The 15,553-nt window shown below is 28.4% G+C and overlaps 3 protein-coding genes across 5 annotated transcripts; 1 reads left to right on the top strand and 2 right to left on the bottom strand.

Annotated features, from left to right (window-relative positions):
• Positions 1 to 310: 310 nt before the first annotated feature.
• On the bottom strand, positions 311 to 3,149 carry Bm5593 (Uncharacterized protein; the record flags this gene model as incomplete). 2 transcript variants are annotated; one of them, XM_043074678.1, is made up of 7 exons in its annotated part: positions 311 to 376; positions 676 to 831; positions 1,015 to 1,151; positions 1,566 to 1,793; positions 2,461 to 2,542; positions 2,802 to 2,914; positions 3,056 to 3,149. In XM_043074678.1, the coding sequence occupies 7 exons, from the start codon at positions 3,147 to 3,149 to the stop codon at positions 311 to 313; spliced, it is 876 nt and encodes a 291-aa protein (XP_042930612.1). The 2 variants fall into 2 exon arrangements, with proteins under 2 accessions (XP_042930612.1, XP_042930613.1); XM_043074679.1 differs by having other exon boundaries at positions 2,482 to 2,542.
• Positions 3,150 to 4,213: 1,064 nt separating this feature from the next.
• Bm13260 (Uncharacterized protein) lies at positions 4,214 to 5,138 on the bottom strand (the record flags this gene model as incomplete). Its single annotated transcript, XM_001897509.1, has 2 exons — positions 4,214 to 4,365; positions 5,075 to 5,138. The coding sequence occupies 2 exons, from the start codon at positions 5,136 to 5,138 to the stop codon at positions 4,214 to 4,216; spliced, it is 216 nt and encodes a 71-aa protein (XP_001897544.1).
• A 921-nt stretch (positions 5,139 to 6,059) lies between these two features.
• On the top strand, positions 6,060 to 13,885 carry Bma-ptr-17 (Uncharacterized protein; the record flags this gene model as incomplete). Of its 2 annotated transcripts, none has more annotated exons than XM_043074676.1 (16): positions 6,060 to 6,184; positions 6,432 to 6,616; positions 6,741 to 6,985; positions 7,175 to 7,353; positions 7,504 to 7,635; positions 7,796 to 8,040; positions 8,655 to 8,830; positions 9,160 to 9,316; positions 9,564 to 9,649; positions 10,299 to 10,460; positions 10,756 to 11,043; positions 11,347 to 11,513; positions 11,789 to 11,910; positions 12,509 to 12,620; positions 12,807 to 12,943; positions 13,794 to 13,885. In XM_043074676.1, 16 exons carry the CDS (start codon positions 6,060 to 6,062, stop codon positions 13,883 to 13,885), a joined length of 2,610 nt encoding a protein of 869 aa, XP_042930610.1. The 2 variants fall into 2 exon arrangements, with proteins under 2 accessions (XP_042930610.1, XP_042930611.1); XM_043074677.1 differs by having other exon boundaries at positions 12,383 to 12,620.
• Positions 13,886 to 15,553: the final 1,668 nt, after the last annotated feature.

Below are 15,553 nucleotides of genomic sequence, written 5' to 3'. Positions count from 1 at the left end.
CAGAATTACTTTGAAGCACCTTTAAATTACCTGGAACATGGATGTGTGAAAATGTCAATCGTAATTCGCAAACTGTCGCAATGCAAGAGTAAGCAGAAGGAAATATAACAGTAATATTTGTTAACGGCTATATTACGTAACAGTTAGTTCATAATAAAGGTTGAGCAGATTTATTATCATTTAAAGAAATTAAAAATTTATGACTCGAAAATAGCTTGCTACAGTTGTAGCATTTGATTGGACTACTCACATATATGTAATATTCAATAAATGAATTCAATAAATATGTCCTTACGTCTGCGTCTGCAAATCATGAACATGTCCATTTTGGTTTACGATTTTCCAAAAATGCTTTCATACCTTCTTTTTGATCATTCTGAAAAACAGAACATTATGAAGATTGGAATAACTTGAATCTCGAACAAATTAATTTTTGTGATTTGAAATCTGCAAAATTCGATATGATTTTAAAATCAAATCTGGATTAAGATCGAAAATCATCTCACAACATTGAATGTTAAAGGTTAATTAATGTCGAAAATGATTATATATCGTAGAAGTGCTATTCAATTTGAAAACGCATTACCAGTCATTAGTTTATAAGTACGATAAGTTATCCTTTCAGTGTTTGACGAAAATCATATAGGTGAAAACAACAATCAAATAGAAACATACCGTTGCAAAAGTGGTATGAAATAGTCGACTTTCATAGTGAAGGCCTTCCTGAAGGAAAGTTTCATAGGAACTATTAATAGCATCTTTTACAAATGATACTATCAGCGGTGAATGTCCACTAATTTTTTCGGCTGTCTTGATAGCCTCCAATACAACCTAAACACTTAATTTGATAAAATTTTCGTAATTGTAGAATTACAATAAATAAAATATATAACAACTAAAAGTATGCATTCATTCTTATTTAATCCATGTAGAATGCACTGAAATTAAGAAATCAGTAAAAAGTTTGAGGTTGAACAAAGCAGCTAATCAAGATGAAGTGTAAAAAAAAGTTACACGGTCAATAGGAAATATTCTTGAAATTAAACCACATTCTTTTGCTTCCTGTGCTGTTATGGGTATTCCTGTTAAACACACTTCCATTGCCATAGATTTACCCGTAACACGCAACCATCGTTGAGTACCACCAGCACCTGCAAATTGCACATGCTAGGATTTCGAACAAATTTTGAACTAATTCCTTAAATTATTAGAAAGATGCATTCGACCTTCTCCATTCTATAAATGACTAGCAAACACTTTATAGGAATCAAAAATTACCTTGCCTCAGTTTTAAACGTACCTGAATCCGGAATTTGGAAAACATTTTTCTATATCATATCTAAGTTTGAAGTAATATTACTTACATGTAGAGAACAAGCTCATGAATTCAGAAGTTATGTGAATTAACCGCTACAAAGATTTTGTAAATTATGTGAATCCATTCATATATATAGTACCATATACTCTTAAGGACAGTTATTCAGACACTAAATCTGCTCCAGTTTTTCTGACTCCTGATTGACAGAATAGTAAAACTGCAACGGTTTTATTATCTAAAATTTTACCTGGTATAGTCCCGATAATAACCTCTGGTTGACCAAATTTAGCTTCCTCTCCAGCATAAATTATATCACACATCAGAGCTAATTCACAACCACCACCAAGTGCATGGCCGTTCACAGCAGCAATAATTGGTTTCTTCATCTTCGATATTTGAGTCCAATTTTGCAATATATTTTCAGATGATTTCGTTTCATATTGAATAGCACATAACTCTTTTATATCGGCTCCCACTGTAATGCTTATAAATGCATATTTAAACGGCTACATATTTTTACATATATCTTTTCATGCGTTGCATCTTTAAAATGGGGAAAAGAAAAAGAAAAAAGAATTTCACCAACTGCAAGTTGTCATTTTCTGTCCTGTCTTTGACTTTCTAGAGAAAAAAGCAGAATGCTACACAACATATTCCACTTTTCAAGCTCCAAATCTCTTATCAATCTCATATAAGAATGAATGACTCATACAAAATTAACATCTGTCATACATGCTAATGTAGATACACATAAAATCTCCAGAGCGCATACTACATCACATTCAAACAATAAATGACAACTAGTTCATTACATTAAAAAAGTTTAAAAGTTCAATAAATGACAACTAGATGTTTTGCAAAAAAAAAGAAAAAAAACAGAATTAGATTTTCTTTTTCGTTTTTTTTTTTTTTTTTTTCTTTTATATATATTAGAAGTGAAAAGAACCTATACAATAAATAATGACAGTACAGTTCCACCACTACGCCTGATTCTATAGGAGCGAAATTAACTAAATCATGAAAAATTTTCACTTAAATCCGAAACGATTTGAATGCTCTATAAAATATATCAACTCAGTAATCTCCTTCAAAACTATTCACGAATAATAAAAAGTGAAGACAAGAAAAAAAGTATATCTAACTTGAGAATACACGTTTATCACCTGTTATTACCACCGCTCCAATTGAAGTATCACTGTCAAATTCAACTAGTGCATCTGAAAGCTGCAATACGAGAATTTATCTCCCCAGTCTTTCTTTTGTTTAAAATAAATAAAAGGTGTAAGATCAAGATTCAGAAATTTCTATTTCAATATTGCATAATACACATCGTTTATTTTTTAGATTTCTTAAATGCTTTTTCATCTCTCTCCTCCGACACCATTTTCTTACAAGTTCCGTTAATCCAAACATTCAAAGCACACTTTTCTTAAATAATTTTTTTCTTTTTCTTCCGAACAAACTAATTCATCCGTGAACTTACCTCTTGCATAAGCTGATTGCATAATGCATTTAATGCTTTAGGTCTATCAAGCTTAATTAAACCAACATTCATTTTTTCACCGACCCTTTCGGTTTTGATCATGGGTACCGCAGCTGCAATGGATAATTCCAATGGGTAAATAACTTTCAATACAAACGGAAGAGTCAGATATAGGCGAAACGAAAAATCAAAAAAAAAATAATGATAGCATTTTTTTATAAAAGTTACTCTTGAAAGAATTATTTTGTACTTACAAGCAAAGTTACATCGTTGGAAACCCCAAAAACTCGACAAAATTCTGGTTGAATTACCGATTAATAACCATAAATTTCGTATCACTTTTGACATCTAAAATTACTTTATCAACAACGATAAGCTAAGAAAACTGCAATGAATTGAACGACTGCTCTTTTTTAAGCACTGGAACAAACAGTCCTGTATAACGGGAAAAACTGGTCATTAATTCGGATTAGAATTCTCAGACAACGAGAAAATATAGACCGGCCGTGAACAGTACTTCATTTCATTTCCTTTCCCCTTACCTCCCTATCATCACCCATCTTTTTGAAATAGATTACTTCTATGTATTTATTTATTCGATAACATCTAACCAATTGGATCCGAGATTTCCTAGCAGTAGAAATGACACAAATCTTGGACTCTCGAGAATGAGATTTTGCTGCAGTAACCGTCATATGCTTATTGTTTCATTGCTATACATGTAAATGTAATTCGGTACGTGTTGGCACGAATCTTTTCCAGTCTATCGTCATAAAGCCCAATCTACTAAGTTAGACTTAGGCTAGTCTCTTTCAACTGAAGCCGTCCAGGCCAGGCCTAGTATCTCATTTAACGCAGTATACCTTTACTCCTTTTAACTCCCTTAGTTAATTGCATGAAATGTTTTGCAAAAAGTTATAAAAAGTTCTAATTTTATCATTTTATCACTTATCTGTACATTGTTCCTTGTGCATTCTCATTGATTATTTCGTATTCAACTGAAAAATTTAGGTTATGCGGAAATTTTATATTGAAAAACTTTGCACAGCAAATTCTACCTTTCACTCCATAAACCTAGCTTTTTTAGAAGAATAGCATGATCTGTTCTAACGTGTGAAAAAAAAATTGCATGAATTTTGTATGAGTTACTTTGATTCCATATTTCGTCAAATTAATGTAACATAAGGAACAAAATACAAATAATATATGAGAAAAAAAAGGAAAGAAGCGATTGGTATATAAGTAATCGAACGAAGGTAATTTTAAATTACACAATTTATGTTATATATATTAGAATTAAAATAATATATTAAAATAAAACGAACAAATTAACAAATATTATTTTAGAATTGAAATTTGTCTAGTTTTGCCGAAAAATGATGCGAAATTAACAAAATAAATGATTAGCAGAATTATGTTTCAATTTTTATATCTCTAGTGATATCTTCAATGCCCTTTAATTCTGTCATAGGATTATCATGCGCTTCTTCTTCACCATGATAAGTCCATTGAATTGGTGGTGATAAGTGCATCGTGAAGATCGGATCTTTAGCATACATTATGTCTGGAATATCCAAAAATGCATCATTTTTTTTTTTAATTTTCAAAAATTTTAACAATTATCAGGTTTATATATGAAAATTTTCTCATTTGAAAATCTGAAAAGTATTTTAGTCAATTTTAGGTTGTCAGATCTAACATTTTCAAAAAGTTTTTTTTTTTTTCAAATAATTTTTTTTATAAAAAAAAAAAAAAAAAAAAAGATTAGTTAGTTATTTAAGTAATTTTTGAAAAAGGCAGAAAGAACAATGCAATATGAGTTGTTTACTGTTCATTCAAAAACTTAGCACTGATTACATTACTTAATTCAGCTATATGTAAATAAGATTTTATAGAGCCATGGAGTGTCTACATAACAAAAATTAAACTAATTTTTTGCTAGGTTCAACAGGGTCTTTTTTTTTTTGAAAGTATGAAACAACAAGCGTTTCACAAATGTTAAAAATGCACTGTTTTGCATGAAGTGAAATAAACAGGTAAGTAATAATTACTTAAGCACTATTTATTGTTAATTTCTGGCTTACAATGATTCAATTAGCAAAAGATAGAAATTTTGAACCAACTCTTCAAATAAAATAATTCACTGATTCTCTGTGAAATTCCTGAGAAATTGTATGCTAATTAATAATTATTCATTTCCGACCTCTAAATGAGGAAAGAATCTGAAGATATGGAAGTTTCTGCTTGTTCATAAAAATAAGTCAAAGACATACCACTTGTTGAAACAGAGCTAAAAGCAATTTGCATAAGTAAAATAACTGTCAGAAATTTCCACATATTTCTCACTTGATTTCAGAAGTAAGCACAAATCAACAAAGTTACGGAAAGATGTATGAATCGTTAAAACTATCTATCTGTTAGCATTAAATACTTTGTGTAACAATTGTCAAAGGTTCATGAGCAAAAAGAAAATTGTTATCTTTGATTTTTATACTACTTTGTATCTAAAAATGGAAAAAGAATATAAGATAAGAGGAGAAACAGATAAAAATTCCGGTTCAGAAATAGGCTGAAAAAATTTTTTACAAATACTCCAGTGTTTGCTGAATGTTTTATTGAAAGATTTAAATGGCTATAAGAAGAATACTAGAAAAGCTTTAAGTGCTTTTTTCACAAATAAAATTTCGATCAGCTGAAAATTTCTGCTGATCAGTCATATGCTAACCATGCATCGTTCATTGTTTGACCCCGTTGTTCCCAAAAATCTCTGTAATTTTGGATGTTTGTTTTGTTCAATAATCTCACTTCAATGGAATGTTAAACTATACTTAGCATTTCATTGTAAATACGTCATTATAGGAAAATTCTAGTAAACAAAGTTTTCATTCTTCATTTGTAAACAATCAGATGCATTGAACAATAATTGGAAAAAATAAATTCGATTAAAAATTGAATAGTTTCAACAATAAAATTATAAACAAATTCGCTTGCATAAATATGCTTATGGCTAAAATTATGTAAACAAAAGTAATCAAAAAGGTGCCTTGTCGAGTGATGAATAAAACCTGAATTTGGGTCATGCAGTACTGGTTATGGACCCACTCCAATGGTACTTTAAGATAGTTCAATTCAAGAATACTAGTAATTATGTAAGTGAGCTATTGCAAACAAATTGATTACTACTTTTTACTTCCTATCAACGACTCTTCTGCTTTTCCTCCTATTTTGCATTGTAAAATTTGCCTGACCGTCAATTTTATGCAAAAAAAAAAAATGACCGAAAAAGGACAGAGATCCTTTTCACAGAAGAAACGATGTATATGGGCGCCACTCGAAAAACCGCTTACGGATGTATTACAGAAATACTGCCGTTTTGTTGCCAGGTTCAGTACTTCCGGTTATCAATTCAAAATCAGCAATAAGATAAGCGAAATTTGATATGAATTTGAAATCCAAATTAAAATCAGTTCAACTGCTCTTAAGGACTCATTCCATTAAATTCATTTCTTATTTCCGGTTATCAAGATGAGTACAAGTCATTTTTATTTATCAATCTTCTCTTAACTCAATTAGTTAAAAATAACTTAAAGAAGTTGTCTTAGTTCATTGTTTGCGAGTAAAAGATTACAGATATCCGGTATCATTTATTATCATCTCAGTACTGACAACCTGCATACTTTCCTCTGGTATCTTTCTCAAATTTGAAATTGTCAGAGGAGTACATTATTTATACACACCGCTACGAGCTCAATGGAAGTTGGAAAATCAAGTATTCCAGGATAGCTGGGCCAGCAAAGATCATCGGTTTTATCCCGGTATTTGCGTATTTGCATTATGCTATTAAGCTACCATTATGATAAAGATGAGTTGTTTAAAATTGATGAAAAGATTTAGAAAAATTTTCTCATTTAATTAAATTCAAATTAGATAGTATTTTAGGTAAAGATATATTCCGCAGAAAAAGCATTTATCTTCTTATCCTTGCCAAAGATGGTGGTAACATCTTGCGAATGCCTCATACTGGTGAATTCTTGATGCTTCTCGATTGGGTTACTAATGAAACATTCACTACTGTTGATGGGCTACAGTACACATACCGTAATATATGTTTGCACTACCATAACGATTGCTTTGAACAAGCGCATGCTCGTTTTATCGCCGATATATTTCATCGTGGTGACCAGGTTGGTGCATGCACCGAAATGTGGCATTTCATAAATATGCAAATAAACATAAATCAATCAATAAATAGAGAAGCGATATTCAGAATGAAATAAAAAATGAATTAAATAATATAGAAAATAAACGATTAGATAGTGAAAGTAAATACATGAATTAATGAACAAAGTGAATAAAATTGTATCCTTTTGTAGGGTCATTTTAATGTGACCTATCCATTATTCAAGTCACAATTTTCAACCGAGGCAACTGATCTATCGCAAACACTTGGAGGAGTACAGATGAATTCAAAACAACAAATTCAAACAGCCAAAGCATGGATGGTTCTTTATCAATTGCAGCAAAACTCTGAACTTAATCAGAAACTGAGCTTGTTAGTGCCTGAGTAATTTTAAATAATTAACTGAAATTCAACACTGATTCCCTTTCTATTTATTATTATCAGATAGTCAATTTGAAGCATGAAAAGAAAGCATAAATAGTTTTAAAATTATCCATTAGATAAATATCATCGCATTTCCAGGGATTATGAAAATTCATTAAGTAATCGAATCGAAGAGAAAAATATTCCGTTTAAATTACTCAGTTTATATGCTTTTCATTCGGATATTTTTGAAATGGAACTTATCAAAAGCAGTGTTCTCATTGCACCAAAGTAATCATTCATAATTAATATTTTAATTTCAGATTAATCAAAAATCATAAGACAGATTTTTCTTAGATTAAATGAAACTAAATGAAGAAATTTTACAATTTTAATGCAGATTTTAGAAAAAAGACTAATTCAGAAAATTAAAAATTAAAAATGCATTTAGATTTGCTTATACCTTTCTATTGCTACTAATTTTTTCAATATTATGCACCTTCAATATAATCACTTTCTCAATTCCGAACTGTTCAAAATTATCATTTGCTATCGATTGGCTTAAATCTAAACCATTTCTCGGATTTATCGGTGTAATCATTAGCCTTATGGCTATCATATCAGCAATTGGTCTATTGCTGCTGTTCAACGTCCCATTCGTTGATATTGTGATAATTATGCCATTTCTTAGCCTCAGTAAATTATTTCTTACTTGTCTGTGATTTTAATTTACCACTTAATTAGTTCAAATTTCACTGAAGCCATGATAGAAAACAGTAGTTACATATGACATGATGAATTTTTGAGATTTCACTATTGAAATCGCCTCTCTTATTGTTAAAGCACCGATAAAAAAGTGCCTAATTAAATTTACTGGAGGTAGCCAATACTCTTTCATAAAATAATAAATAACCAAAGTCTTTTAGAGCAACAGAAGTAGTACGATTACAGCGAGATATAAAGCTTACTCTAGTTAGTTAATATTGCATAATAATTTTAATAATCTAGTAAATAACTTAATTTTTTTCACTTTTCTTTACAGTGAAATAGGCGTCATATGTACAGAACAAATAAAAGGAACTAAAAAAAAATTCAAAGAAAGATTTCGATTGATTTTGGGAATGTTTCTTTCGTGATGATAATATAACTTAATGCTTTATTTATTAAATATAACTTTTTTTTTTCTTACACAGGCAATAACTTCCAGATTACGTAGATTCATTTCGATTAGCATTTGTGAAGATTTATAATTAGGTTTAGTTAGAAGTGTAAAAAATTATGAAAGTAAAAAAGAAAAGATTGGTATACAGCAGTTGGTATCGACGATACATTTTTGATGTTAGCTGCTTGGCACGAAACAAATTCAAATTTGTCCGTTGAGGAACGGATCAAAGTATCCATGCAACATGCAGCTGTATCAATCGCCATAACATCGGTAACCGATATTACAGCTTTTCTTATTGGTTCTATTACGCCATTACCAGCTGTAAGTTTTCATTTGTAAAAAATAAATTTAAATAAGCAGAAGAGTATTTAAATAAGAAAATATAAAAGAGTATATCCCAGAATAGTGAAAATGAGAATAGTAGAAATAAATAATGCTAAAATTTCAAATCTGAAATCAAAATTTAGAATCTCTATATGTTTAGACTTCACATGTAGGAAAGTTAGTTAATCAGTTACTAAACTAGTTAAATGATTATAATGACAATCATTATAGCCATAATCATTTAAACTTTGAATAGTTGAATGAAAATGTAATATATCAAGGATGAAAGAAATTTCATTTCAAAATTAAAATGAGTACTTTTTTAGGTAATCTATTTCTGCTACTATTCTGCTGCAGCAATAGCTTTCAATTTTTGTTATTCTTTAAGCGCTTTTGTCGCATTTTTGGCGATTTTTGGACGACTGGAAGAAGCATGTCGGAACAATTTGTTTTATGTTAAAACAACTCCTTTAAACGAATACGGTTTTTTTTTATATTGTCTTTTCTTAAATCATTTATCTATTTCTGTTTATGTTATATATATTTATATTTCTTAAATCATTAAAGCTTCCATTTTTTTCTGCAAGTTTTAATAAGTGAATAATATGAAGCGTAATGTATGTTAAAATTTCAGTTCACAATATAACACTTTATCTATCATTTATCAGACAAATTTAACAGTTAGCTTCAATTTGCATTAATCAGTTAAAAACTTTTTCAATAACTTCAGCAACTGCTACGAGACTGCAGAAAATCTTCAATATGACTGGATCTAAATGTGGAAATAATTCTAAGAAAGTATGCAGTAATGCTGAGGTCTGCTATTCAAGATAATGTCATATTTAAATTTTTAAAAAGATGTTGCTATTCAAGATAATGTCATATTTAAATTTTAAATAAAAAAAAGTTGCTATTCAAGATAATGTCATATTTAAATTTTTAAAAAGATTTTAGTAATCTTCTGGCTAGTATTTGTGCTTTAGTGTACTAAGAGCAGTGATTTCAAACTCATATATCCTAGGCTGAAATTTCTCCACTTAAAATTTCAAGATCTATCATCATCTGCGGTCCCTGTAGGTTATGGATTTTTTCATCCTAATATTCCATGCGAATGCATAACGTTCATCTGTATTTAGCAGAATCAGTAATGAAATTTATTTAATAACAATTTACATAATAAGTATTTAACAAGGTTAGGCCTAAAAATTAATTGATCATAGCTTAGTTTCTGCTTGATTAGTTTAATTCGCAAATAACTATTTTTAAGTTATTATATATTTTACATGAAATATAATGGCTGTTGATAACTCTCATGATTTTCGATTTTATAACTCAAAGTTGAAGTTTCTATGAAATTATATTACTGAAGTAGCTGACAGGAAAGAAATTTTGCAAATGATTCTAACTTAGTCCATCAGTAAAATTCCATATTTTCATTTCAAAAATTGTTAGTTTATTTTATTAGATGAAATCGTGCAACACTGAACTTGGATACCGTCAATTCATCAGAAATTATTATGCGCCATTTCTTGCATACAGGACAATTCGAATTATTGCATTTATTTTGTTTATTATTTATTTTCTCATAGCAATAATTGGGATTAAAAAGTTGAAAGTTGGATTTGATGTAAGATTTGATTAAAAGCTATTCGGATTTTGATGAAATGTTTATGCAAAGAATGAATGTTTAAAATTTTTGATAAAATTTTAAATTTACAAAAATATTACAAATGATTTAGCATAAGAGAATAAGTTTAATTGTTAAATTATTTCTGTCTTGTGCTCTAGACATGGTCAAAAGAATGACTACAACAAACAAAACATTATCATTTTATATTTATTTCACGTTATAAAAATAGCATTTAGAATTCAATCAATAGGCAAGTTATCTTTCACGAAGATTAAAAACGATCAAATTTCAGGTAACCAATCTTCTCAGAGCTAATTCATCAGCCAAAAAATTTCTGGAGCTACGAGCAGAATTTTTCAATTACAAAATGCCGGCAGTTGAAATAGCAGTAATGAAACCGCCCGATATGTCACAAAAAAGTGACAGGATTAGATTTTTGAAAGTTGTGGAAGAATTTGAAAATACCACTTGCAGTAGTGGAAGGCATACAACAGAATTTTGGTATTTTGCTTACAAAGATTTTATCAATGATCTTGGATTTGGTGCTCAGTCTTGGGATGTTTTACAAAATAATAAAGAGGTTGACATTTGCATATTAGCAATAAATGCTCCTCTTTTTTTAAAATTTAACAATATAATCGTCCTAACAAATTTTGGACGCTATTAAAATTTAGTTAGAGTAAAAGTAGGATTATCTTATAATACAATAAATATTTAAGTTGTTTTTAGAACCAAAGTATAAAATTTGAAAATGAAAGTTTCAATTTGCAACTGCCAACTTTTAAACTTTAAAAATTAAACAACTAATCCAAAAATTTTTCCATTCTAAAATTTTAATAATCAAAAATATAACTGCTAATATTATCATAATGAATTTATATAGGAATTCGAGGAAAATTTACAGCCATTTTTATTGGCTAGTGATAAATATCGTTATGATATTTTATTGCGTGACAATGGAACCATACAAGCATTTCGAATGTCCACTCAAATTGTTGACATACCGAAATATTCTTCACAATTAGTTATGCAATGCGCTGAACAGATGAGGTAATTAAGTTTCATCACCTTTGGCCATTTAATTTTTAATAGTACTTTTTGTTTTGATGATATTAATATTTAACACTTTTCTATTTAGGAAGATTTTAGATATTTTAAAGTAATTTTTTTTCGTAAAGTAAAGAGACCTTTGTAGTGAGCTAATTACACCTTAATTTTCATATTTTGATTTTCTTTTCTGTAAAGGCAATAAGTAATACTACATTTTAGTGATCCTTAGGAATTCTTAGAATACTATCACTTAATTAAAATTTATATCCATTCAGAAGCATAGCAAAGCGATACGAAACACAATATAATATTACAACATATTCTCTTTTATGGCAATTAGCTGATCAGTTGAACGTAATTTGGCCTCAAACGTTGCAGGATTTATTCATTTCTGTTGGTATGACTAAAAAATGGAAAAAAAAAAAAAAAAAAAAAAAAAAAACTTTTTTTTGTTTTTAAATTGCAAATGTATTTGTTGAATTAAATTAAATAAGTGAATTTTGTTCTCAAATCCAAAAAAAAAAGGAACAAAACATTAAATTACAGCATTTTTAGATATAGATAATAGGAATAATAAAATAAAAATTAGATTAGATAATAAAATAAAAGATAACGAAATAGTAATGAAGGCAAGTCCTCCTCGTCCTCCTCTTAATGATGACTAAAGTAATAATAGAAATTAAAATCTTTTAACTTATAAATAAGCAACAATTGAGTTCAACTTATTAATTGTTCATTTTTTTTTCTTTTCTCTTTAAAATACAATCTTGAGATATTAATTTCGACAATAATCACTAAATTATTTACCTGTTTGTTTAATTGTTTATACTTTTGCAACAAACAACTCTTTCAATTTTTTTTCTTTTTAGTGGTTATTATACCAATTTCATTACTGGTAATTCCTCAACCATTTTGCGCTCTTGTAATTGCATTAACAGTAGGATCAATTGCTTTGGGAATAATGGGATTTATGACATTTTGGAATGTCAATTTAGATGCTATTTCAATGATAACAATTGCAATGTCTGTTGGATTTAGCGTTGATTTTGCAATTCATATCACTTATAGTTACATATCACAAACTGATAACCAATCAAACGATAAAAAGTAAGCAATAAAAAAAAATATTGATATAATTATTTGCTAATCATTGCACATGTGAGAAATATTAATAATAATAATAATAATAATAATAATAATAATAATAATAATAATAATAATAATAATAATAATAATAATAAACAGTAATAATAATAATAATAAATTCTATAGTATTCCATATAAACAATTAAGTGGGACATTAGAAACCGTTGGTTGGCCTATTTTGCAAGCATCGATATCTATTTTACTTGGCATTTTACCATTGGCTACAATAAATTTGTATATTGTGAAAGTATGCTTCAAAACTGTTATGCTAATTATCGTTATCGGTAAGTTAGCTTTTTTTGTTAGAAAGTTTAATATAAATAGTAAGGCATTTTATGAACAAAACCTTTTTGAAATATGATTTAAAAGAAAAATGTCTATGTGAAATATTCTTGCACTTAAAATCTTTAAGTTATTAATTAGTTTATAGTTAGCTCAGAAATTTGATTTGTGAAGTAATCACTAGTATGTGACTTTAGTAGAATTTATTCTTTGTATGTGTTTCAGTTAGGTAATTAATTTAGTAAAATGTAATGAAATAATTAAGAAAAAGTCGACAAAAACTTTTCTAATTTTATTTTGGTCTTCAGCTAATTTGAAATACGCTAACTTTTCATATTAGCTCCATAATTCTTACTATTTAAAAAGATTAGACATCCACTATTTTCGAATAAGACTAAAAATTCGTTACTTCTTATAGGTATTATAGATTCTATCTGTTGGATAGCTACTTAAAAATTAATAAATAAAAATTTGTATTTCAAAAGAAAGAATTAAAAAATTGAAAAAAAAAAAAAAAAAAACAAAAAAAATGCTGCTTAACTTTGATTACACAAATGTTTAGAATTCTCAAGTTTTTTAGTCAAGAATCTCTAAATATTTGTGTTATTAAAAGTTTTATCTCCAGAAATTTCAATTCCTTAATTTATTTGACTAAGTTAATAAGATTTGAACTTTTTGCCAGATGACAGATCAATTAGTTTGATATAATTTTGATGAATGCTATATTGTTGTTTTCTGTGTATATTATCATTTAAACGATAAAATGTTGGAATATTGTGATGCCTATTCCAGCATTTCATCATTTTCATTAATCGTTTCAGATGAAGTCCACAATTCATTCCTCATTTTCAGGCACTGTGCATGCACTTCTATTTCTACCCTTGTTTCTAATGCAAATTCATGCATTTTATTTGTGGTTTAAGTCATGTCAAATAGTGAAATAATAAAAATTTTATTAACAATTCCATTTTTGCTAATATGTATCCATCAAGATGACATATCAGAGAAACAATGTCGAAAAACTTTAACGATAAATCCTAGTGTAATAGCTCACAAACTTATATGATAAATTCAAAATTATATTCGATTTTTGAAAATTATTGACGGAGTTAAAATAGTAATTTAATTTCGAGATGTTCAAAGACTGCCAGAGAAAAGTTAAAGAAAACTACCGACTAAATCTTTTACTTGCGAACTAGGAATTAAAAAAAATTCTTCCAGTTTTTGTGTTAATTTTTCACAAGATCAATTAGTTGAAGACAAGCAAAGATAGGAGACGGATTTATTGTGCTAAATAAAAATGCCTTGTACTCATCTTTATAACCGGAAATAAGAAATGAATTTGATGGAATGAGTCCTTAAGAGCAGTTGAACTGATTTTAATTTGGATTTCAAATTCATATCAAATTTCGCTTATCTTATTGCTGATTTTGAATTGATAACCGGAAGTACTGAACCTGGCAACAAAACGGCAGTATTTCTGTAATACATCCGTAAGCGGTTTTTCGAGTGGCGCCCATATACATCGTTTCTTCTGTGAAAAGGATCTCTGTCCTTTTTCGGTCATTTTTTTTTTTGCATAAAATTGACGGTCAGGCAAATTTTACAATGCAAAATAGGAGGAAAAGCAGAAGAGTCGTTGATAGGAAGTAAAAAGTAGTAATCAATTTGTTTGCAATAGCTCACTTACATAATTACTAGTATTCTTGAATTGAACTATCTTAAAGTACCATTGGAGTGGGTCCATAACCAGTACTGCATGACCCAAATTCAGGTTTTATTCATCACTCGACAAGGCACCTTTTTGATTACTTTTGTTTACATAATTTTAGCCATAAGCATATTTATGCAAGCGAATTTGTTTATAATTTTATTGTTGAAACTATTCAATTTTTAATCGAATTTATTTTTTCCAATTATTGTTCAATGCATCTGATTGTTTACAAATGAAGAATGAAAACTTTGTTTACTAGAATTTTCCTATAATGACGTATTTACAATGAAATGCTAAGTATAGTTTAACATTCCATAATACTATGGTATATAACATTAATTTATTTCTCTTCGTTTTATATATGCATAATTAATGCAGAAGAAAAAAGAAACAAAAGACGGAATAATTGTGGATTTAATTAATAAATTAACAAAACACAACTAAGAGACAACTTAAATAAGTGAATCAATTAGAATAATGAAATTTCATTAGAAATTTACATTTCAACTTTCTAACTTTAACATGGATGAATATTCCTAAATAAACTAAATGAGAAATATGAGATGATTGTAAAAGATTCTGAGTAACAGACAAGGTTGTATCAATGTCATTTATGATATAATTGTGATTATGATTCTGATTATAATTAAAATTATGACTATGGCTGTAATCGTGGTTATGATTGTAATGGTGATTATGATTATGATTATGACTATGATTATGATCATGATTATGCTTATGATTACGACCTCGTTGATGATTATTTTAATCACGTTTTAACAGAATTAGCGACAATATCATTTGTGCATTAAAAAGGAAATTTTAAGTAAAATTAAAATATTGACATAGTGCTACTGACTGTTTTACTTGCCATAACACGATGAAATTTCTTAAATTG

This window comes from Brugia malayi (assembly GCF_000002995.4).
Source record: "Brugia malayi strain FR3 genome assembly, contig: Bm_v4_ChrX_scaffold_001, whole genome shotgun sequence".
Lineage (NCBI taxonomy): Eukaryota > Metazoa > Nematoda > Chromadorea > Rhabditida > Onchocercidae > Brugia > Brugia malayi.
The sequence above is the reverse complement of the archived record's forward strand: the minus strand, read 5'-3'. Positions and strand labels throughout refer to the sequence as shown.